This window comes from Centruroides vittatus, unplaced genomic scaffold (genome assembly GCF_030686945.1).
Source record: "Centruroides vittatus isolate TY-2023 unplaced genomic scaffold, ASM3068694v2 contig_970, whole genome shotgun sequence".
Classification (NCBI taxonomy): domain Eukaryota; kingdom Metazoa; phylum Arthropoda; class Arachnida; order Scorpiones; family Buthidae; genus Centruroides; species Centruroides vittatus.
This window is the reverse complement of record NW_027122643.1, coordinates 1,160,688-1,187,326: the sequence shown is the minus strand read 5'-3', so window position 1 is coordinate 1,187,326 and position 26,639 is coordinate 1,160,688. Positions and strand designations below refer to the sequence as shown.

The 26,639-nt window shown below is 26.5% G+C and overlaps 1 protein-coding gene across 4 annotated transcripts in view; it reads right to left on the bottom strand.

Annotated features, from left to right (window-relative positions):
• Positions 1-26,639, bottom strand: part of LOC136985432 (cell adhesion molecule Dscam1-like) — a 79,777-nt gene that overhangs the window by 26,900 nt on the left and 26,238 nt on the right. For all 4 annotated transcript variants that reach the window (XM_067282713.1, XM_067282714.1, XM_067282715.1 and 1 more), the window contains exons 5-13: positions 18,509-18,802; positions 15,466-15,735; positions 14,346-14,753; positions 13,485-13,646; positions 11,249-11,533; positions 10,218-10,337; positions 8,674-8,847; positions 7,771-7,918; positions 4,359-4,507 (exon numbers count right to left, since the gene is read on the bottom strand). In XM_067282713.1, coding sequence (XP_067138814.1) covers positions 4,359-4,507; positions 7,771-7,918; positions 8,674-8,847; positions 10,218-10,337; positions 11,249-11,533; positions 13,485-13,646; positions 14,346-14,753; positions 15,466-15,735; positions 18,509-18,802 — 2,010 coding nt within the window. The remainder of the gene's footprint in view (positions 1-4,358; positions 4,508-7,770; positions 7,919-8,673; positions 8,848-10,217; positions 10,338-11,248; positions 11,534-13,484; positions 13,647-14,345; positions 14,754-15,465; positions 15,736-18,508; positions 18,803-26,639) is intronic.

The following is a 26,639-nucleotide window of genomic DNA, read 5'->3' as shown; positions in this document are numbered from 1 at the left end:
TCTATCCGTTAAATTACATTTTAAATACGTCAAGGAATTGAATAATGAGTAAAAAATAATTAAACAAAAACTATATTTTCTTCTAATTACAGTCAAACTTCGGTTTAGCGCCATCACTTTTTTTTATTGGCATTAAATCGAATATATCGCTAAATTGAGTATCTCGAATAGGGATTGCAATTGCTGGATCCCTCATCCAGCAATCCAGCTGGATCCAGCGCATTCTTCGGCCTGCTGGATCCAGCACTTGGTGCTGGATCCAGCGCTGCGGATCCGCAAATACTCAATTAACTTGTTAAATAATTGCGAAAAAGTCTACGTCGTCGCGTTGCCGCTTTGCTAACTACTAGACTGCTACTAATTACTTACTCACTACTTTACTAACACTAATAATTAAATTACTTATAAATAAACTATACCTTAATCAATCCAGCAAAATTTAATAAAATAATAACGTACTCAATCGCTTTTAACGATCTTCCTCAGTTACAAAAAAATACATTAACTATAGAACATAAAATGTGTTTCGAATAAATATAAAAAGAATAGTGCTTAATTACATCCCATTTTTTTTAAACGAGATACATAGATGTACTGCCAGGTCTGATAATTTTCGTATTGTATGCCGACGTAATCCCACTGTTTTCAAACTTTTAAGAAACGATAAAAAGAAAGAGGATCGGAATTCAACAACGGGTATATATTCGGTGCCTTTACACAACCAACGTTTCAATTCCAAGCTTGTTTATGTGGGTGCAACGATGCGCAGTTTAAAACAAAGGCCCAAGAGCACAAATATACAATCAGTAAGAACCTTGACAACACTGCGCTGGCATCATACACAAGACAGAAGGATGTTAACGTCTAATGGGATCAAGCGACAATTATAAAAACGACGACGAATAGGCAAACGGTCAAACATGTTGAGAGATTGGAAATCTGCAAGGCGCACATGACAACTGGTTGTATAAACCATAGAGATGCGGACTCATTGTCTACCATGTGGAGATCCTTTTACATTAATTAATGTTATTAACGGACAATGCTGGTTTCATTGGATCTTATATAGGCTACAGAGTGTTTTTTTTTAAACTGACGGTACTCAGAGACATCTGTAGAGCAATCTAACAGCCGAACTGTCGCCAAAATTGGGAGAGTGACTAAGGACGACATGGGAAAGAGATTCCGCGAAGAAAAAAGTAGTACCCAAATTTTTCGGTAGGAGTGGATTTGGCGCTGTTGTAGCAAAACAGCTAAGAATCTGCATAAAATCCAGCTGCAATTAACAAACACACGAATGAATAATCAGACAGAGGCTTCAGTGTAATAACGAAAGTTTAATTAATCAGCAAATAACCTTCTCCCTTCTTCAATGTGATCACCGTCCTGCTGGACAACTCATTGCATCCTGAACACCGTGTTCTCTATGGCCGAACGTAACATGGTCCGCAGGAATGTTCATCACAGTTCGAGAAATGTTGTCCTTCAAAGTCATCAAGTTTGGGACACTACTAAGATAGACCTTGGACTTTAAGTAACCCCACAGGAAAAAGTAACATGGGGTTAGATCCGGGGAGCGAGGCGGCCATGCAAGTGGAAAAAAGCGACTGATGACCCTTTCTTCAGTGAAGTGCTGGTAGCTTTTTCGCTACAACAGCGCCAAATCCTCCTCTACCGGCGAATTTAGGTACTACTTTTTTCTTCGCGGAATCTCTTTTCCATGTCGTCCTTAGTCACTCTCCCAAATTTGGCGACAGTCCGGCTGCTAGATTGCTCTACAGATGTTTCTGAGTACCGTCAGTTTAAAAAAAAACACCCTGTATATATTTTTTCCGCTATTTATTTTGTTTATTTATCTATATTTTGTCCGTTTGGGCGTTTTCCGTTAATTTTCATATTTATTCCGAACACATTTTATGTTCTATATTTAATGTTCTATTTTTTTGTAACCGAGGAAGATCGTTAAAAACGATTGAAAACGTTATTATTTTATTAAATTTTGCTGGATTGATAAAGGTGTAGTTTATTTAACTTATTCTACTTCAGTACATAGTTTTATATACCTGTAAATAACTACAGACTAATATGTAGAGCCTATATATGAAAACTGGTAAGACTGATAGCCACTTAGCCACTGATTATCCGTCCTTACATTATTATAATATATTAATATAAATTAATCAGTAGAATTACCTTTGCTATTATTTAACATAGATTATAATTATAATGTAATCTTTAACTAAACATTTAAAGTTAATTATTTCTATCTCAAATGTTAAACCGAACCAAAGTTAATTTTACTACCTAAGTGTGTAAGAAGTTTTACTGATTTATAGTGACCAGTCTAAATAATAAAAGCTTTTAAAGTATTTTTTTAAATGTTTTATTTCATTAAAAAAAACATAAATTGCAGATAGATAGATAGATAGATAGATAACATTTTATTGCACCAAAAATACATCCACGCTGGATCCGCGCTGGATCCAGCTGGAATGATTTCAATCCAGCAAAAATCCAGCTGGATTCAAAACACTGCTGGATTGCAATCCCTAATCTCGAACGATGAGAATTACATTTTAATAATAGCTATGTATAAATATGACTACAAAATTCCATGGTGATGAAAATCCTGCACACATTACTATGGTGATTATCCACAGAAAAAGGTATGCTTTGAATAAGAATTATGTATATAATAATGAAGTCTACACACAAGAGAATTTGAAATTCACGCGATTTTGATAATAATAATGTGGGATAAAAATACTTTTTGCAATTCAAAATAGTACGTTTAGTATTTCATACATACTGAAAGGTTCTGTATTTGATATTTATGGTAAAAACCCATACAAGAAGTATCGCTATTTAGGGGAGCACTACATCCAAGTTGGTGGTATTATAAAATTTTTCCCCGAAAAATTCCCTTTTATAAAAGACGAAGTAATGAAGAATACATTGGTTATCATTAAATATTACTTTCTTATATAATTATGCGACGTTTTATACATTTTATATTAAGTCCGTTAAGTAAAATATTATTCTTTTCTAAATTATACATTTTATTTATCTTAACAGAAGAAATTAATCGTCGTAGTAAACGAAATTCAAATTTGATTAAAGAAAAATAAATTAAAGAAAGGACTTTAAATAATTTTTAACATATGGATTTTCTTTCCTTAAATTAAGAAATAAGAAAAGTAAAAATAAATACATACATCATATTATGTATGTATATATTTATAAGTAATGTATAAATTCTTTTAATATTATATTACATTTTAAAAGCAAAAATATGTACGAGCGCAATAAGAAAATCACGTAAGACTTTGTAGAATTTTCAAGTGACTTAAATATCAGGCTGGAATACACACACACACACACACACACGTACTGTACATATATAATATTTATACATTTAATATATATGAAGGATACGAAGTAAAATCTCAGTTGAAATACGTAGACAATGGAACATAAATTATAAATTTATCTAAAAGAAATTATTAAAAATGTATTTGTTTTTCAAGAAATAAATCTTATAAAAAACTCGTTTTTTTCATCTCTTAATGAAATTTTTAATTAGTTAAAATATAAATAATATTTAAGCAAATTGATATTGTAATTGCAGGCATAGACGTATTCAGGAGAGAGGCATATCCCCTATCTTAACCAATAATTTAAAATAAATACTCAATAATTAATTATTCGGGTGATATTCTGATAGTTAAATAACGAAATATAAACCAAACATTCTTTACGGGTACATAACTCTTGTTTAATTTATCTACAAAGGTAATTTTATATGCAAACCCTTTCCCCATGCTTCCTTATGACGATACTTGAATACATTACAGATTCTAGAAGATAATTATTTTTAAAGTGAAATATAACTTTAAAATTTGTATAGTTTATAATATTAACCGACTGTTTAAAGTAGTTCAAATATTTATCTCCAATGCTATAATAAATTAATTTCATCAACTTAAACAATAATTAATTGATATTATCCGTATATCTTCTAAAACACATAATTATTTCGAATATAATTTAAATATAAATACATTCTAAATGTAATTTATTTGTTATAAATTAAGTTTAATTGTTTAATATATTATATTATTTAAAGCGTTCGCTTTATTATATAAACAAGGAAACTATTTAATAATTAATCGTAACGTAATAATAATAATACATTGTTTGTTATTAATTATCTTATTTAAATTTTTAACAATATAAATTAACATGTACCGGTACGTATAGATTTTAAGTTTATACAATAATGAAATCTATTCGTACAGTTTAATCATTGAAAATGGCTACATAATTATAATAAATATCAAACTAAATCCATATTGTACCTTGTATTATCAGCTGAATGTTGGTATCATCTCGACCAAATGAGTTTGTAGCAATGCATGTAAAGAGAGCGGAATCTCTTCTGTCAGCTTGACGAATCAATACTTCTGATGTAACGCCAGTTGCCACGATAGTTTCTAATAATTCGTATCTAAAAACGAGGTTTAAAATATATAAAAAAGCAAAAATAAAGTAGAATTACAAATAAATTTTCATTTATTTTATTCCGTACGCATACAAAGAATGCAGATTGTAGTTGTAAGTCTTCATTAATCTATGTTTTATTATCTTAGTTTATCGTTTTAAAGAAAAAAAGACGATGATTGATATGAGAACATTTACACTAAAATAGGATTACATCTTTTATTTGCGTTTGGATTAACGTTTATTTTCCTGTTTGTTACATTACATACATAAAATTGGCAAGGGATAACGAAATAAAATCTCCTGCGAAATATAGATTTAATCCTCTTTTAATATAAAAAAAAGAATTACTTAGGAAAAAAAATCGTTTAACACATTAAGTATAATTCTTGATAACGTATTAAAAGATAGAAATGTGGTAACAGTAAAAAAAAGGGTAGATTTAAATTTATTTTTTGTTCAAGAAAAAAACAAGGAATTAAAAATTTGTTTTAAGCTTTTAACGTTTAATTTTAAAATTAAATATTAAAAGAAATGTTTATTTCGAATATAAAAAACGAACGTGCACTTTATACCTTATTTAAATATATTATTTTAATACTTTAAACATTTTTAAAGATTATAAATAAATTTCATTTAGTGGGATGATGCTATTCATGTTACTCCGTGTTGCTTTTCATCAATTTTTATATCAGAAATTTTCCATCTGGATTTTCTGACATATTCTCGTTTTTTGAAGTTTTTTCATCCCTCAATGTCAATGATAATTCAGAATTGATTAATTTTAACAAATGTTTCATTTATAAAATAGTTTAACATAAATTTACTAGAAAAAAATTCGTCTTAAAGTAAGAAAACTTTTTCAACATTAATAACAGACGTAAATAATAAAAATAGTAAAAGTAATTTATATAAATATATGTCGAGAAATACAGCTATTGATTCGTTAAATAAAATTATTATATATAGAATCAAGCATTATATTTTTGGCAGAGAAACTTGGCACTGAACTTTTAGATTAGTTATGCTCAATGAGAAGACTAACGCCTCTGCAAATACTATAATATCACTTCGATCGATGTCCTGCTTCAGATCTTAGTCATTAATAGTTCTGTGTATATAAAATCTACTATTTTTTCCATACAAAATTAATGTCTACTTAATTCTACGTTTATAAGGAAGGAATATTACACATTTTTATCATTACTTTCGTTTCATTTTATCTTCGAAAGCTCCCGTTTTACCCTATTAGTCATCGTTTCGATGCTATTGATCGTATTTGCTTCGATAGTCAATGATATTCGAGTAGACAATGTGATAAATTCCTTATTTATATATTCTTAAAACAAGTTTTTATACATTTGCACACGAAAAAGGTTTGTAATAAAATTTCATCAGCGTAAAGTTTGAACCCGATAAGGCATTTTTATGACATTATCGATCTAAATTCGTCCAGAGAAGCGAAAAGATTCGTATAAACCAACCATGAATACTCCGAATTCATGGAGTATTGTTAGTTTCTAACAGATTTGAAGATATCGATCGTACTGTATTCTGTTACGAATGAAACGAATGTTATGAAATTTCAAATGCATGAACTAATTTCAACAGAATAAAATGAAATTTCAAAAATTAATAGTTTCTAACTCATTTACGCAGTTTTTACAGCGAAGATAATAAGAAAAAAAAATGTTCTATTGAATTCTCTATTGTCACGAAGCTAAGTCAGAATTCAATTCATCAACACGGGATAGTTTCGTAGTAATCATTCATTCCTTTCTAAATTTGGCATGACTTAATGCATTTATTACGCTGTTCATAAAGACAACATCGGCAAAATGGATTTCTTAGGACCTTACATAATAATGACACTGCCTAAAGATAAATATGACACTTATAATAAAAATGTTATGGGATAACACTGAGTATATTAATTCATTATTGCCTGATAATGTTTCATTAGTAAGAAATTCCAGAACAATATTCCTTTAAAACTTTAAAAATAATATCAATAATTTTTTAAAATAAGAATTTTTCAAAAAGTAATTTAATCTTTAAGATATTATAAAATTGTAATTAAAGTGTAAGACTTCATCTATAATTTCGGGAGAAAGTAATATATTATTTTGCAATTTAGAAATAAATATATATATATAAATTTACAATATTTTTATTTTCTAAGTCAAAGATAGATTATATTGGAAAAAAATATAATGAAATAGCAATACTTTCTAATAGCATCTGTACAGTATGTGTGCTGAGGTTATTAGATTGACTCCCTTTTGCCATTTTCCATCAGTGAGTGATGAGTCGGTTGTTCTGAGGTGTAATGATTTTTCTTCATTTGAAACTTTATTATGTGAAATAAGAAACTCGGAGCAAACATTAAGCTAGTTTCCTGTAAACAATTGTACCATTTCCGTTTACTGGGTTACATCATAAAAGTTCCGAGTTAAAAAAAAAAAGTAAAGAAGAAGAATAAAGAAACCGCATAAGACATTACGGCAGTCGGTTCTTCAGAAAACTCTTAAATAAAAAAGGAGGAACTTTTATAATATCACTTATTTTCTCTGACGGAAATCTTTCAGAGGAGAGGTCAATTTCATTTTCTTAGCCTGAAGATGTAAACATTCCTTTTTTGATTTTCTGTTATTGGCAATGAGATTTTTCTCGGCGCTCACAACTTCTCCAAATTCTCTCCTTTTTTTTTTCTTTTTAAATCTCTTGGTTCTTTTTTAGCCACAGGTGTTGTGTACATTCAATTTGTTGAATTTTCACATATGCCCTCCCTGCAGTCAGAACTGCATATTTGATATTTCGTTTCTTTTATTTACATTTTTTTCCATTTTCAGCTTTATGAATACTGATAACTCTCTTACATTTCTTACCTCCTTAATCTAGAAGAAAATTTGAGAACATTTTATTATCAAATCGTACATATTTACTGTTGTATTGAAAAATTTCTGCAGAGATCGATTTGTAGTTCTCAAACAATTGAAATTGCTTCCTATTTAAGTCAATTAAATTGTAAATATAATCATTAAAAATAATAGAAGTTAATGAAATAGTATGTTTTTAATAATATTAAATTATTATATTTATCTGACGAATCCATTAAAGGCTCTAATTATCTTTCAATTGACTAGAAGATGATTAATGGAAACAATGTTAACGATAGTCAAGCTATATGAAACTTAATTCGATTTTGATTTTCTAACGTGTATTCTTATTTCTAGAAACAGTAGATATGTATATATAATAAATTCTTACCTGGTATCAGCTTGAGGGTTAATAGGTAATTTATCTTTCATCCACGTGACGGTAATTGGCTTATCTCCGTACGATTCACATTTGAGTCTTGTATTATGTCCTTTCATAACCATTTCTGCCGTAAATTTCGATTTAAAATGCGCTGCAACTGAAATAAATTTATGTTAAGTAAAGCATGTAAACTGATAATTTCTAAATAAATGTATAGAATATGAAATGTTTTTTTATTAGAAACGTGATTATTAATTTATTTCCGGATTATGATCTTACAAATTGAATTATGTGTATGTTTTTTTGGGAGGAATTTGATTGTACTTCTTTATTATTCATTATTTTAATATAGTCGATATATTTGTGGTGATTCAACATTAAAACATAGGTAAAAAGTGTAATTAATTGTAAATATATAAATTATTCATTAAGGTACAAGTACCCAGTTATCATTTTATGGATAAAGAATAATAATAATACTAATTTAAGCATATAATTTAATAAAATTCGCATATTTTAATACTTAAATTTCCATTCTTAAATAATAATAAAACAATGCTTTGATAAATACGCTATCTTCTCATCGATTCTCTATTGATTCGCACCCTTAAAACTCGTAAAATAAAATAAAAAATATAAAAAAACTTTCAGATTAATCATAAATGGAGAATTTTGTGCCATTTAGACAAAGTATAAAATTATTTTAGCATTAGGAAAAAAAAGAATAAAATAAACTTTCAAAATTGCTAGGTAAAAGGATCGTGAACCGTAAGAAATTGCGAGTTTCCATTTTATACATATTCATCCAACCAATTTCACTTAGTAATAGTTAAGAGTTATGCAAGTTAAATAAAAATAGTACGAAAGTTTGGCTGTTAGCGACCGTAAAATATTAGAAAATTGTTTTCTTACTGTGCACTTTTAGTTTCAAGACTTTGCTCAATCCATGACCTATGCCGTTAGAAGCCTGGCACAAATAATAACCAGAATCTATTTCTTTGACATCGTGGATAGCAAGAGATCCATTCTCGAAAACTTGGAGATGAGGACTACTGACGATGGATTTGAAATCTCTTGGTGAATCTCCTAAAAACACACATCAAAAAAACTTCAAAATGTATTTTTATTACAAACTTTGTAATATTGTAAAAAAATGTCTTCAAGTATAAACATTCCTTCAATTTATAAAATTCAGACTAATGATAATGTAGTAATTTTAAGCTAAGTTATCTTGATCCGTAATTAATCTTACTTATCTTTAGATTAATAATAATTTTAATTGTTACAAATAATGACAATTTTAATTGCATTCGAATTTAAATGAAAGATTTTTAATTACATTTTACCGAAATAATTTCAAGTTATAATAATAATAATAATAATAATTCATCATGAATTTTATTTAGCTGTAATTATAATTTTAAGTTGATCGTGTTTAAATATTTAGTTATATTTTAATGGCATTTAGATAAATGATGGCATTAATGATGATTTTCATTTCGATCATTTAATTACTTTCAGTTATGATTCATTTAAGAATAATTTTCATATATTGAGTAATCAATTTAATTGCATTTTTATAAAAGTGAACAATTTAAAACTGGTAATTAAATAAAACTAAACTAAACACAATTAAGAATTTAACTATGCTTATATTGCTATAATAATTTTAAATTGTGTTGTTATTAATTGATGAATTTAATTGGTATGCAAGGGTAATTTTAATTATACAACATCAAATAAATTATTTACTTTTCTTTTCAAAAAATCATTTAGAAAGAATTTTTATGAATAATTGTGACGCAATGAAGAATTAAAATTATTTATTGCTTTAAAAAAAATTAATTTAAAATATCATTTTACTACGCATTTTAATTTTTTAAAGAATTTAAACGTCTTTTAATTAATAAAATAATAGAAAAAATTTTGATAATTTGACTTAATAACCACGAGTTTAATGGAGCGTATTTATCAAAAAATAAGAATAATTTCCTTTCTTTGTTTCCATTTAAATAAACAAAATAATTTAAATTATAATTCTTATTTTTTTTTAAAAAAAAACGAAATAGTTTCAAAGTTCAACAACCCTATAAAGTAAAATGTATTCAACCATTGTTTTTTTTATATATATATATTTTTTCCTTTTTATTATTGGACAATCAGCAATTTTAGCCAGAATTTTATTATATTGGTATTTCTAAGGAGGGAAACATTGATCAAAGTTGGATAAAAGCCAAATATCTTGGCTTTAAGCCAATATTATTTATGAGATTCAGTTATTAAATCGATATGATCGTGTAGTTATCATAAAGAAATAAATCTATATTATTCCGTATATTAGCATAGATATGTTTAATTCCGGTTAAATATATTATTCTAAACGATGATTAATATTTCATTTATTATTTAATTATCTTATATTAATTGGCGATAAAATATTTAATTTTCGTAACTACCATCTGCTTTCGTCCATCGTACTCTTGGCTGTGGAAATCCTTCAGCTTGGCAGTCGATCACGACGCTTTTACCTTTCACAACGGACGCATCGGATGGTTCAATAACCCAACGTGGTGGAACTGGAACGAACAATGTAATACTTGATTCAATATCCGAACATTTTTCTTATCCACCAAGCGAAAATCCGCCATTTTTTCTTCATTTTTTCTTAAACAATACCAAATTAATCTAAGCATAAAAATTGAAAGAAAAACAAGTGAAAAATTCATCTTAAATATATATATATATATATAGAAGATTTTTATAAATTTATTTACATTTCTTTCTGTAAACAAACCACACACATTTTCTCTGCTCCTTTTTTTATAGTCTTCTTTACTAATTTAACATTTTATGGTTTCGCTATGTCTTCTTATCTTTTTTCGCGAACTGGTGTAATTCTAACTAAGTTTATATTGAGTATTTTTAAAGAGAAAATTTTATATATGTTCTCTGTTTTGTAGTTTTTGTTTAAATAAAAGAAAAACTTTTTGTATGATTGAAAAAAAGTATTATTTGAATCTTTACGATCGCATTTCCAACTCGATTTCTTACATTCTGGTCTTTTATGAGGTTGTACATTGCCTTATCTTTGGTACCATTTTGTCATTGTCCAATTCAATATCTTGAAATTTACAACAGACATTGAAGCTTTATGAGATTTGGTAGTAAAACTCTCTCTTCATCATCTTTTTGTTATCTTTGATGGCACGTATTACATCATTTTAGAGATATTTATTAATTCACGAGTTAAGTTAAGATCGTATAAAATCAAGTACTGTAAGCATTAGTTTTTCTGGTACATTCACCGAATTCGATCGATAGAATAATAATTATTAGCACGTTAATAAGACTGGATTATTAATGATTGACAGTTTAGCTTAATTGAAAGGTAATTAATCTTAATAGGTTACAACTATAATTATAATTAATAAAATTTCACAAAATAGATTCAAAATATATACCCTACACTCATAGGACCAAACCATACCATGAATTACCATTGAAGCAGTATGACTGACAGTGCCGGCTTCGTTACTGGCAATACAAGTATAATTTCCTCTGTGATCTAATCCTAGAGATTCAAATAAAAGTGTTGAAGAGTAATCAGCCACTTCATTGACTCTAATCCCTTTGTGATCGGGAATTGGTTGTCCATCTTTAAACCAGCGTATCTTGATAGGTAAATCTCCACTCCCAACTGTACACGAAACGGAAGATCTTTGTCCTTCCCTTAAGGATTTTGGAAAGGAAAATTGCTCGATGACTGGTTTTACTAGGAAATAAACAGAAAAATTACATTAAAATCCCATTAATTACATACCCAAGATGGATAAATGAGTAAATTTTATTCGATAAATTTTTATCGCAAATAAGTAAAAATTGAACACCGTGTTTACATTAAATTACAAATAAAAGCGAAGTAAATATTGCAATTTAATACGTTTGGAACCAATTTGTTACACTCTAATGCTTAATTTCTATGTATTATACTATCATGAGTAAGGATATAAATTGAAAACAATTATCTAATACTAATTAAAGCTGTAAACAGCTTTGTTTTAATTAACGAATAGAACTTGTTGTCAGCTTCAAATATTCAAGAGTAGCTTCATGTAAAATTCCGTTCCGCTTGAGATCTATTGTTAGCCGCTATATACGAAAATTACTCTCGCTTTATTTACAAATTGCCACTTTAATATCTAGTAACTTACTAAAATTAACATAAATTGTTAATTTTTTTCTTTTATTATAAAACAATTTTGGCTGAGTTTCAAGATTATCATCTTTCTTTAGGAGAGAATTTTTTTTTTTTTTTTTTGCTATTGAAAACTAATTACTCGACGTAAAACGTAAATAAATAAAAATATACGTTGATAAAATCCAATTTGTCAAGCGACTTAGTCAATAATATCACCCCAGAGTATCCTAAATCCCTTTCCTGAAACATGGATTTATTCTGCTTATCTCCTAGACGTTCGATATCATTAAATCTCCAATATGTAGTCGAGTAATGTCTAAATGTGTTTTACTACATTTATTCTCATAGTAAAAATGTTTTCATGTATATAGACTCTATATCCGGCTTGTTCTATATCTGGATAACACATACACAGCTAGGAAGTTATGAAAAAAAAAAAAAAAAAAAATCATAATAGCAAACTCATAGATAAGAAATGATTATTCGCGACATCTCTACCTTTGTTCATATGTAATAGCAAATGGGGAAAAAATATATTGATCTACTTATGTAAGTCAAAATTCGAGAATGGTACAAAAAGAATGCCATATCTGCACCACATGTTACCACTTTTCGATACACATCATTCCTTTACTGATATAAGTACATGAATTTCCTGTCTGACTGTAGATTTCGTTACTGATATACAGTAAGTATTCTCTTTCCATTAACAAGTTTCTCCAGGTTTTAAAAATTTACGGTAAAGTTATTGCTCGAGAATTTTTTTAATAAACTAAAAGGATTTAATCTCAAAGTTTTTTTTCTTAATAAAGAAAAAATAGATTTTTTTTTCTAGATCAGATTTTTTGCTAAAATGTATTTTATAAAATGTAATATATTTAAATAAAAATATTCAAATTCTTATCGTAAACTTTTTTCTAATTAAAAATTAATTTTTTTGTTGTAAAAAATACATTAAATTAGATATTTAAAATATAATTTTTTTTTTGCTAAAATTGTTTAAAAGTAATTGCTTTCATTTGAATGTTTATATGTAATTATTTTTGGTATTTAGATATGTTTTTTAGAAATTAGTATTAATCAGTTTTTAATTTATTCCATAAAAATGTATCTAGTAGAAGAAGTCTTACGAGAAATTTTATTCTAAATAAAAATTAAAACTTTTTAATATATAAATTCATAAATAAGCCATTTAAAATAGATGTTTTTTTAAATAATCTAAAATATGATTTGTCTACTTTAAAAAACTTCAAAAGAATATTATGTCTTTCATTCAGAATGTAATTAAATTAATAAAATGAAAAAGTTTTTAATTTTATAAATATAATCTTTTAACTATTAAATATACGTATTTATTAGTTTAATTTTTTTAATGCAACGATTTTTCGTTAAAAGTAGAAAATCTATCATAAATTTTTGAATATGACGTAAACACAATTTATATATATATATATAAGGGAAAAGGTATACGTAGTGTTTTTGCTGTGTAAATAAAGAAAAACTTTATGAAATATTTATTCTGTACCTTGTACTCTGACTAGAACTGTACTCTGTGCGCTTTGACCCTCTCGATTTCTTGCCACACACGTATAAGGTCCTTCATCTGTGGCTCTTTCAACGTGATGTACTTCTAGAGTACCGTTGTCGTGTACCTTTTGTCTGTGATTGTAAGGTAATCTTACTCCAGCTGTTATAAAGAAAATAACAATTAGAAACAAACAGAAAAGGCTAAAAATCTTAAATTATATTTTAAATTCATTATTTTCACAAATTAAAATACGTATATAATCCTGTAAGATTTAATATATTTATAAGTTTAATGTTCTCAAATTTTCAGCGTTATACGGAAATTAAATTTAATTATCAAGTCATTTTAATAACGCATCTTTAAAAGAAAAATATCGAGAGTTTTGTTTTGATTTTCTTCTTAATTAATCTTGATTTTAATATCCTTTCGAAGAAAAGTATTTGTTTTTTATATTCTGCTTACGTTTCGTCAAGTATTATTAATTTTTAAAAAAAAGTGCAAGATCGTAATCCGTAAAATTACAATTTATCTTAATTTCGTTAATTTTAATAAAGTTATCTTTGTAGAAAATAGAGATCGGTTTCTTAAATTTTTAATTTATATAAATGAACTTTTTTCCTTCCATGTAGATTATTTTTTAATCTTTTTCTTCTTTGATATTTAACACGTATATATGTTTTAAAAACAGCGCAAAACTATTAAGTCTTAAATCGATAATGTCAGAAATTTTAGTAGCTTTTTAACGTATTATCAAGGAAAAAAGAAGAATGATGATTGCAATTCAACTTATTCACGAAACCACTCGAGGTTTTTTGAAGAGACTAAAATTATTTACAGTAATGAAAGCATATAACTAACCTCTTTCCCAATGAATGGTTTCTAATGGATATCCACCTACAGGACATCTTACATTCAACGATTCTCCAGCTACTACTGTTAGATTTCTCATTCTTCTAACAACTGGAGGGCCTAATACGTTTACTCTTGATTTATGACTGACTTCTCCAACTCCATTATTAGCATTACACTGATATTCTCCCCCATCTTCTGTTTGTACGCTGGTAATATTAACATAACTAACTACTGCACCATCTTTGGTAACGTAATCGCCATATCTAATTCTATGATTTTCTGGGATGGAAGAATCATCCAATTTCCAAATAATTTGGGGAAGTGGATTCCCTGTGGCTACACACTTGAGAGATAGAGATGGACCTGGTTGAATCGTTTGGGGAGGGAATACCTCTTGAAATTCTGGAGTATCGTCTATAAATGATTTTAAAATCAAGTTTAAATTTACTTTATATATATAAAACATATATTAAATTATCAATATTAAAAAAAGAAATAAACACGTGTAAAATTCTTGCTAAATTCTTTACGCGTACTTATTTTGTTAGCGATGTTTTCAGTTTAAGAAAGAAATGTACTATAATGTAAAAGTTGTTTACAAATTTTTTCTTGTAAGCTTTAGTTTACTATTTCATAAAAAAAAACATGGTAAGATGAGAAAAGATCAATTTTTGTGGATGATTTATATAAATCTTTCGAATTCAAGATATTTGAGATGACAACATCATTCATCTAAAGGGAGAAAGATGATGATGCTACATATTGTAAGATGTATAAAAAAATATATAGCTTTAGTAACAACTCACTCAACGAAATGGTAACCTTTTGTAGTTACTATCACTTCCATTGGAAAGATTGTTTTTTTCTGAACTATTCGATATATATATATACACATATAATTTTTGATTTAAGAACTGAACAAAATTATTTTCTATTGGCCTGTATACACTTTTTATGTAATATTTATACTACTACTTAAACATTTTATGTGGACACGTTTGCATTTTAGTGGACTGTTTTAAAAAATTTTAAAATTAAAAAAAAATAAATTTATACATCTGAAGCTTATTTTCTAATAAAATATCACATCTCGTAACAATATTTCTTTAATATTGATGTTTCGTACCTCCAAGGTTAAGTTCTGTCGTTCCTTGGGCAGATTCCAAGTCGTTATAGACGAAGCATTGATACATTCCTTTATCTTCTCTTTGTACGCTCTCCAACTTTAACACGTCCCTGGATACCAAAATGACTCTACTGCTGAGTGACAAGGGATTTAGATCTTTTCGCCAAAGTACAGAGTGGATTGGATGGCCAGATATACTGCAGTTGATTGTTGCGGATTTTCCAACGTGTGCTAGTTGTAAACTTGGTAATATGGTTGCTGACAGAGAATCTGATAAATGAGGAAAGAGTATCAACTCAAGTACACAGGAAAGAAACATTATTCCAGCCACAATCTTTGAAGTTATTTCAGTACATTCAATTAAAAGTTCTCATTTCAGACTTTTTTGCAATTTATTGACAAATTGCTTGTAAATAATTCGTAATAAATGAAATTATTTATAAATATCAAATAAAACTGTACAGTGTATATTAATGTGACTTTTTTGTTATTTTATACTTAAATTAAAACGTATTAATTTATCTATATTTAAGATAACGATACAAATACTGAGAATTTAAGATACCTCCATTAAATATGAAGCTAAATTAATTTCATTTAGGAAGTATTAAAGGTAATTAATTTAATTATTACTAATAAGATTTATGATACTATCATATCATTTAGTTAAATCTCCACACGTTTTTATATTCGACAATTTTATCGAAATGTAATTTAGGAACATTAAAGTAAAATTAGTAGTTATAACAAATGAATTAATGTATGTATAAAAGCTATTACTTTTTAGCAAATTTTAAAAAATGGTTGAAGAATGATACAATAGAAGGCTAACTTTAAAAGTATAATGGGCAAAAAAAATATCTCACAGACAGTACACAATTCCCAGAGTGATTCTTCTTGAATGACAGGTGAAGTTGAAACCAGTCAAATAGACTTTTCTAACAAATGGTTTCAATGCAAAATAGAAGAAGCGTAAATGATCTTTTCACTAAAAACCTGCAGGTTGTCAATTCAACTGAGAAAGTTTTCGAACGAAAAAAAAATTTAGATTTTCACATGGATAACCTTAAGTAAAACTCATTTATATAAGTTATCAGTAATCTATAATAACATACTAGTATGTAACTGTAGAAGAGATTTTTAACGTTTTAAAATCATATTTTATGTAAAAACAACATTAATCTTTATATAAATTTGAAAATATGGTATTTATTTTTATCCCTTTCTATGACTTGAATAAAATATTCTTAAATTCTTTTCTTCGTGTTGTTTCAGTTCTGTTAAATTTGTAGTTTTGTAGTTTATTTGTTAACGAAATTACTGTGCAAGAGAATAAATAATATTTTCTTAAAGAATAAAAACTTTCCACCATTAAAAAAAAAAAAATCATTTGTTACTCTTTAAATCATTTAATTATTTAAAAGATAAGAATGTTGCTCGTTAAAAATTTCTGTTTTTGTTTCTATCATCTAGAATAAAATAAATTATTGTTTAAGTAAAAATCTTAACAAGAAAAATTATCATTATTTAAAATATATAACTTGTAGAATATTTATAAAATTTTTAATTAACGCTTAAAATATTCCTTCTAAATTTAATTTATTTTTCGAAACAAATTGCAAAAGTAAGGATTATGGCAAACAGTCTAATAATTTTTATTTAAGAAATTACTAATTAAAAAATAGTTTAATAAAATTTAATTATCGTTTAAAAATTTTAATTAGAAATTATAATACTTTTCATCATTAAGTTATTAAATTTTTCTGAAATATGTAATTTATATAAATTTAGAATTAATTCTTTTTTTATAAAAGAGAAATTGACAGGTTTTAAAGAAATAATTATAATTAATTATTTGAAGACAAAGTCCTTCCCAAAATAAGGAACCACCATTTATTGTGTTCTGGACATTACATTTTTGGCGACTGACCTTTCCTTTGAGGCTACTGGCCGCCAAACATTCCTTTAAAAAACACAAATATAAAGTAATTAAAAATAATATTTATATATTATAATAAATAATTTAATAAATATTAATAAATATATTTAATAAATATTTAATAAATAAATTATAAAAATAATTTAATAAATATTTTTAATTACTTTATATTTGTGTTTTTAAAGGAATGTTTGGCGGCCAGTAGCCTCAAAGGAAAGGTCAGTCGCCAAAAATGTAATGTCCAGAACACAATAAATGGTGGTTCCTTATTTTGGGAAGGACTTTGTCTTCAAATAATTAATCATAATTATCGCCATCGGACGAAGATTTACAGAAATAATTATAATTAATATTTTAAATATCATAAACATTTTAAAATGTAATTTTTTAGTTTTTTTCAAATATTTTCTGCAAATTTTTTATATAATAACTTCAGAAAATGTATTTATATATAAGGTCAGAATACCAAATTGATAGAACATTGTAACAAAATGTCACATTTACATTTATGTATTATCCCTTGAAAAATAAGCCGAAATTTTACTTGAAAAATAAAAAAATAAAATAAAATAAGATGAACGGACGAAAATATCTAAAAATTCTGCATAACTTGATTTTTTTTTTCAAAGTGAATTTCATGCAAACTGTCATGAAACATATCGGAGTAACTATATAAAAGGATACAACAAAGCGGATATCGAAATATAATGTATTGGGATGAATAATGCATAGCTCTTTGAGTCTAATAACTTTTTCTTTTCTACTGTATCTTCAATAGAGTAAATATAAATGTATAGAATATATTTATAGAATATATATTTATAGTAATAATGCGAGTAAGACAGCTATTTGAAAACAGTTAAATATAAACTAAATCTACCACAATCGATATTAATAAACAGCGTATGAGTATTTAAAACATTTCTTTAAAATAAGATCTTAAGAAAAGATTTTTATATATAAGTAATGAATATAAGACGATACTTAAATAAGATATCGCTTAACTTTTCTTTTACAAAGTAAATTTGCACAACCAACAAATCATCGAGGTATTATAATGGGATAGACAAACAAGAGTGTATTTTTCTTAAAGGTATTACTTACTTGTTATGAGAAGTTGGGAATGTTCTCGTTCCTCTCCAAAGCTATTGTTAGCAACGCAAACATATTTTCCAGAATCCTTTATAGTTGCTTGATGCAAAATCAAAGTTCCGTCTAATTGAACAAATCGACGTCCAAGAGTTATAACGTGAAGTTGTCCATTTTCTAATCTGTACCAACGTATAGAAGGAATTGGAAATCCCTGTGCTGCACAAGGTAGTGCTACGCTCTCTTCTTGTTTCCCTGTAATTTGAGGTCTGTAGTCGGTAATCCTAGGTCTTGATTTACTTTTTGTATCTATGGATAAAAACAGTAAGTCTTAAATCATCCCAAATTGTTTATTATATAACTCAGAAAGACTACAAAAATGAAAGAATTAATTAATTTAGCACACACACAAAAAGAAGAAGAAAAAAAGAAATCGTTGTACATAAATTATTTTTTTAACTAAATTTTATTTTATTTCTTTAAATAATTTGTGTTTGAACAATTTCTATACTAAATACTTTAATGGGTAAAACATCGATTTCTTGCTGAAAAATATTTTAAAGCAATTGTTTTCAAATTATACTAGAAAGAGATAATTAAAAGTCAATTTAATTTTTCTAGCTAGTTTTCTAGTTTAGAAAAATGGGATATTTTTAACAATGATGATGAAAGAGAGAAAATGAAAAACTCGGCGACATTTCATTCCAGAGATGACGAAGATAGAAAAAAAAAGAAAAAAAAAGACCAATTGGTTTACGGAATAACTTTCCAACCTCGGGGGTAATCAGAGGAGGCGGTCAGTGCCCTAGTAATCGAAGCAATACTTTTATATTGTTCCTATGCATTCAATATAAAATGTTATTTTGTTTTTTCTTTCCTTCTTTCTAAAGTGAAGAATTCTCATAACTCTCCTTTGCTTTTTTTAGAAGGCCCCGAATTGACTTTACACCGCTGGTCAAACGTTTCATGGCGAGTGAAAAGTGTTTTATGATCCAGATAAAATAGATACAAATAGTGGACTGTAAGTTTTTTTGATTTCTTTTTTGTCGAGACATGACCTTGCTTTTAGCAACCCAGGGTGTAGCGTGAAACAATGTAACGATACTGGAAACAACCAACACTATTATGAACACTCTGCCGGGAATAGCAACTGCCTGTAGAATAAATTATGGACAACGGGGTCTGCTTTTGTTAAAAGGGTTCTTTAGATGCGTTTGCGGTACACGCTGTTCAGCCGACTACGCTCTGAACTTGACAGACAAGTGCACAGACGCGTGTAATGAAACTCTTACAGTTCTAAGCCTTCGGTGCCTTTTCTAGGCAAGTTTAATATTCACAAAGTAATCTTCTCTGGACATTTTGCACGTAAAAGGATTGTTGTGTTGGTTCTACTTCCAAAGTTTTTATACGTATTACCATACTAACGTAAAAATACAGAGGGGGGTGGAAGAAACCGGAAAAAAGGGGCCTGCAGCATCAATAATGCTAAACATTAATAATTTTAATGCGTTAAAATTAATGGATGATATTATAAAAAAAATACATACTTAATACGACTTATTTTTTCAAACTAAAATTACTTATTAGCAATTTAAGTTTTAGTTCTTATAAAATCCCATTGCAGTAAGCCCAAAATCGATAAATTTACAGCAAAATATTCCATTACGAGCCACGCGAATCTTATTTAATATATATACTTTATTAAATTAATAAGCTGAAACTTGTGCGAAATTCCGAGCTTAAAAAAATGAATATTTTTCAAATAAAATTTTAATAATGACATAAGTTATTAACAGAGTATCGCTTAGTGGTATTAAAAAAATTTATAGCAGTATCTAAACTTTTCACCATAACTAAGTAACATTTTTATGTGCTTTATTAAAATTTTTAAAATAAATTATCAACTGTTTTTACTTAGATTTTTTTTTCTTTTTTAGTGTTTTATAGTTACTATAAATATGCTAAATTTTCTCATTTCCTATCGTAATAAGGAAATTGAGTAGAAGTAACTGTAAATATTTTATTGTCGATGTTAACGATATACGAAGCAAGGCATAAAAATTTAAACAATGGAGTTTTCTCGGTTATTCTCTGTACAATTATCTTAAGATTTATTAATTAAAAGATAGTTTGCTGTATTACGAAAATTGAACATAAATTCGCTTAATCAATCATCGCTTGACAACGTAGAATAAGCGAATATTAAACTTCTAAATCACATAATCAACGCGTGAAAAAAAGACTAGTTATATAATTTAAACCCTAAAATTCTCACTCAATCTTAGAATTATTCTTTTAAGCTTATTAACAATAATTAAAACAAAGAAACATTTTTGCGATGTATAATTATAAAATAATTTAACTCGAGATGTGAGATAATTATTTTAATTATAGGCTTTAACTTAATTATTTGAGGAAAATTATATAACATATTCTTATTTATGAAAATCATAACTATATATCAATAATTAAATGATAACAGTGAAATTAATTATGATTAATTTTCTTAATTATAATTACTTTTCGTTTGTTAATTCTATTTATTTTCATCTATATATTCTCTTTTAATTTGTTAAATTTAATTGCATGAAATACGATTCATTTTGAAAGAAAATCTTTTATAATTTTATATTAATAATTCTAATTAATTAAATGTCGTTTAAATTGAAGATGTAATTCATTATAATTGAACTAGTTTTAACTTATTTTTCGGTGGATATTTTAAATATTTTTCTCAAGTAATTCTATATAATAAATCTTACTTTTCAACTCTAAGTATTTGAACAATAAATTTCATTTGATACGTCTTGAAATATATATATATATATGTATATAAAAAAGATGAAATTTGTGACTTCTGTTTGTGTAATTTAATAATATTCTGTTTTAAAGTTTTCCAGTTATAAATTTTGTTATCAAAGACAAATAGATAAAAATATAATTTCATATGCTTTTGTAACGTAGCCATTTACAAACACGTATCAAATATTCTTTAGAGATTTCTTCAACAATAAATTTTACGTTGAAAGAATCTTTTTCAAAGGAATGAACCATAAAAATTCGTTCAATACTTTTCTTTATAAATAATTCTCAAATTTCGAAGTTCAAACCTCAAGTTGATTTCTCTTCCTTCATAGTGTTAGCATCATTCTATTTTCTTGTAGAAATCAGCTACTTAAAGTTTTCAATTTTAACATTTTTACATCTGAAAAGGTTTCAACTACTTTTAAGTTTTTTTCATTTCAAACGAAAAAGAAAAAAAAACAGGAGATTTGTCAGTTTTTCTCAGGTAATAAATATCATAGAAGGGAGAATTTTTTTTTCAATATTAAATTTTAATTTAAACTTTTTCTTCTGTTATTTTCTTACGTTCAACTTTCGTGAATTATTTTACCAAAATTAAAAACGTGCCACTTTATTTAAGAAGGAAAAAAATTACAAGAAAATAAATAAATTTTTAAGCAATTGTAAAAGCCTTACTGTCCTTAGTTCTAATATTATTGTTAATTGTCTACTTGGACTTTACTTATTAGTAGGACTTTATACTGGGACTATATTAATAGGACTTTATATTTTATTTATAGGACTTTATACTTATTAACAGGACTTTATATTATAGGACTTTAAACACCAGTATAAAGTCCAATTAATAAGTAAAGTCCAAGTAGACAATTAACAATAATTTTTTAAGCAATTTATTTTATTTAATAATCAATCCAGCAATAGAACAATTTTTTATTTATTAACAATTTTAAATAATATTATTTTATTTCGATAACTTAAATAAACAGGATTTATTAATATAGTAATTAAAATTAAATAAATCCAAGTACATATAATCTAAATATAAAATAAATTCTTAAACATAAAATACTATCTTGAGAAATTTAATAAATGCTTACATTCATATTTATTATTGTTCTTGTGTCTAAATATTTATAGTTAATTAGTAAGAGACGTATAAGTAGAATATTTAAACGTATAATAAAAATGTTATGTCTTTGATTATTTAAAACTTTTTAAATTATCATATTAAGTAGGATAAGAGATAATTTTTTAAATTAATTTTAGTAAAATTAGTTGCGTCAATATTTAGAATTTACTCCAGCAGCATCCTCTCTTGAGAAAATTAGTAAAAGGTTGAAAAATCTTTATTCGATTAATGCATTAACTTGTGAAGAGAATTGACAAATCAACTTGTAACAAGTAATAACGATTAAAAATTTTCTATTAAAAATTAATCGCATGTAAAAGTATAAAAGAGCCGACTATATTCAATACGAAAACAGCTGATTAACTTATTATAAAGATTGTATTCATGCTTGTAATATTTTTACTCAATAAATTTATTGTAATTTACTATTATAAAGGGATCACATCCAATAAAAGACAAAGCTTGACATAAGTTAATGAAGAGAGATGTTTACAATAGGTTAACGTTTTTCTTTGATGATTTAGTAAGAATTGAAAAGGTACGGAATCATTGTCAATTATATTTTTAATTGAATAAAATTAAATATTTAAAAATTTATCTATTTTTTAAAAATCCATTTTCATGCCTTACGTAATGTTTGTTTGATTTGAGGAAATATTAGTGACAGGAAAGCAATATAACTGCTTTATAGAAAATTTTTCCAGACAGTGATATATATATATCTTTTGTTTTTTTTTATCATCTGTTGAGAGTACTATAAAGTTTTTCGTTGAGAATATCAATGCCTATATCAGATACCATTTCGTATAAAGAGTTTTTTTTAAATAATTCATATCACATCTTTCTTTCTATACTTAGTTTTTTTGATTAAAAACTAAACATTCTTTGTACCAAATATCCCAAAATCCTTTTCAAAAATTCAATCTGACAAATATATCGGTGTCCTGATATTGCAATTATGAAAAATTTGACTACAAAAACCAAAATATATAGAAATTTTACATAAGAATCAATAGAATAGATTAGAAAATTTTTAATTAGAATTTAATTAAAGAAATTTTCGATCGTTTGTTAAAAAGTACTTTAAAATTTTCAAAATATCTCAGGGTAGTAGAAACAAACGACAGATTAAATATATTTATAAATAAAATTTCCGCGAAAAATATATTTTGTAAATTATTATTAAATAAAATTTATTAATGTCCTGAGAGCTGTTAGCTTAAAAAGATTGCCTGAATCTTTTGCATTGCATTACTTGGAAGAAGCCTGAGAGGCTTCTTTCAAATGATGTTCGCATCATTATTAAAAATAAATGTAATGCTGATTAACTGAAGTCCCTAAACGTAAGCTGGAGATGATTGAAGTGTTCATCATTATCGAAATTATCTGAATGAAATCTTTAAAAATAAAAAATAAAATTTACATATTTAGTGTAAGAATATAATTAAATTAAGTGTTTTAATGCAAAATGTATTTATATTTATTACTGTAGCTCATATAAAAGCCTATAAAATATAGATTCACATTATGTATTGGTGTTGTTTAAAATTTAGTTTCGATAATTTTTAATATATAACTACATCATTGAACATATTATTTTGAAATATTTTACACATTTATTCCAATTAACTTGTGCCCTGCTTTAACAGTGATCATCGATTCGTATACAGTCAAACCTGTTTTTATGCGCTCTTTTTATGTGCGATTTTTATTTGTGCGAATTTTTTAATGCGAATTTTTAATTTGTGCGGTATACTTGGAGACTAGACTCGTGCGATTCGTCATGTCTCACGTTGACTTATTATAGCTAAATAAACTTATTATAGCATAAATGCACTTATTATAGTAATATTATTGCATGAATATGCGAAAAATGAAATAATTTACTTTTTAAGTCAACAAAACACCACCTGGACAAAAATATGTAAAACAGACGATAGACCAGACGATGCAGTCAAGTGCTGACGTCTGTTGTCAATAAATTCAATTTCGTACGGTTTTGAGTTATTTTCTATGTGAGACTTTTTTTATGCGGTCCCTGTTGACCGCATAAAAAAAATATTTTTTTAATTGTGTTGCGAAAACTATTATTTACAGCCATTCGTGAAATTTCGTGAGATTTTTTTTAATGCGTTTTTTTTAATGCGGTCCCTATCCCCCGCATAAAAACAGGTTTGACTGTATATTCACTTTAAATTCCTTTTCATTATCTGTGTATCCGTTTTATGTTTATATCAACGATTAAAAATTCACTTTTAAGTCTTCATAAATTTTCTATAAAAAATATTTTATGGATTTTAGTCTATTTAGGAATCAGCGAAGATACTTTTTTAACTTTAATTAAAGGTGATGAATAATTACAGTATCTTATGACTGTAATCCATGCTTCTAACCTCGACACAGTGTTTATGTCTAACCAATAACTACAATGTACCATAAATATAACAGGTTATTAACTTGGAGATAGAAAGTAACAAGGAAATAGCTTCCAAAGTAATCTTTCGATCGGTCAAGATCATGTTTATGTTTAATTTTCTTTAATGTCGTTATCTGCAAGGAAAAATTTCGAACGAAAACATCAGAGTTGGAAGATCGTTATTTGCAATTAACAAAATTATGGTTTTCCAGGGGATTAATTATATCGTTGGGTAATTTTCAAAATGAGAGAAATGCTAGAACTTAAAGAAAAAAAAAAGTTGGTTGCTGTAATCTGTTGTGTAATTACGGAAAGGAAAGTAAAATTGCTCAACGATTGTTACACATAAAAAGTAAAAAATTGCAGCTATAGTATCCAGATTATCATCAAAATGGTCCTCATCTATTAGCAGCAATTGTTGTGCAGTATTAACACTTCAAATAAACTTTTCAAATTGCTTCGGTTGAAGAAATCATATCTAAATGGATTTGCAAAGTTAATAAGTTTATAAATTAATTACAATACTTTAAAAATGAAATCAATATTTTTAAATGAGCTACATTCTACAATTCTTTTCGATAAATTCGTCAAACTTTTCTAATGTTTTTCTTCGGATAATACTTAATTTATACAATTTTACTAAAATTATTATGTTTATAAGTAAGATGATATAAATAATTTTCTCAAACTCTAATGCTAAAGTTCAAACACAGTTATCTAACAACAAACTTCAAATTTAATATCCTCTGAGTAAATCACATAATAGAATCCCAGCATCATTTTATTGAATTTCAAGTATAAGCTAGAAATGACTTGGGTTTTAAGGTAAAAATAATATTTTGAGAAAACTTTCCTTATTGAATTCAGAAATATTGATAACTTCTTTTCAATAAAGAAATTTTGTAAAAATAAACAACGATATTTAAAAAAGATTATTACCTTTTACTTAGTAATAATTTATACATTTGTAATTATAACAAATTTTATACGTTGGAAACAAGAAATAAATCTAAAATAATGATATTTTCCAAGTAAAATATTCATTTGGAATGTAAATCTATCAACCGGAGTGGAATTCTACATAGTTATTTCCCTAATTTTGTACTTAAAGCAATAAACTAATGAGCGTTATATTATCATGAATATCGTATTAATAAACTTAATATAAGTATATAACACACTATATCACGTACTAAATAATTTATGATCTATAAACTTGATAATTAAGTACTATTATTTAGTTTTAATAACAAAGTTAACTTTAGGCATCAAATATTTTCAACTTGGAAAAATTCTTCCTGATATAATGGATGTTTAGATATTATACTTTCGTGTACATGAAAATGGCAATTTGCCAAAAGATCATTCCCCAAAGTAAGGCAGATGGTACCGTAAATACTTAGTATCACTTCGTTTTCTAGTGACATCCTATAGTGCTTTTATTATAGCGAGAAACCAGTGAAAGTCATCTCATGTCCCAGCTATCTTTTTTTATAGGATCCTCTGGTTAGTGATTGGATGCATGATATCAGATATAATAAGTCAAATCATTCATAGTAAGCTACATCAATCCGCTTTTTTATCGAAACTAAACTTACATTACCTAATTCTGGTATCGTATTAGTACAACAGATTACATTTACTTATACTAATCAGACATGGCTCTCTCTGTATATGAAAGAAAAATTCCCACAGAACCTATGATATGACTCAACTAAAAGCGATTTTACCGATATCTTCTGTACGTTATGAATTAATTATGATACAAATAGGATAAAATTTAAATATTCAATAAA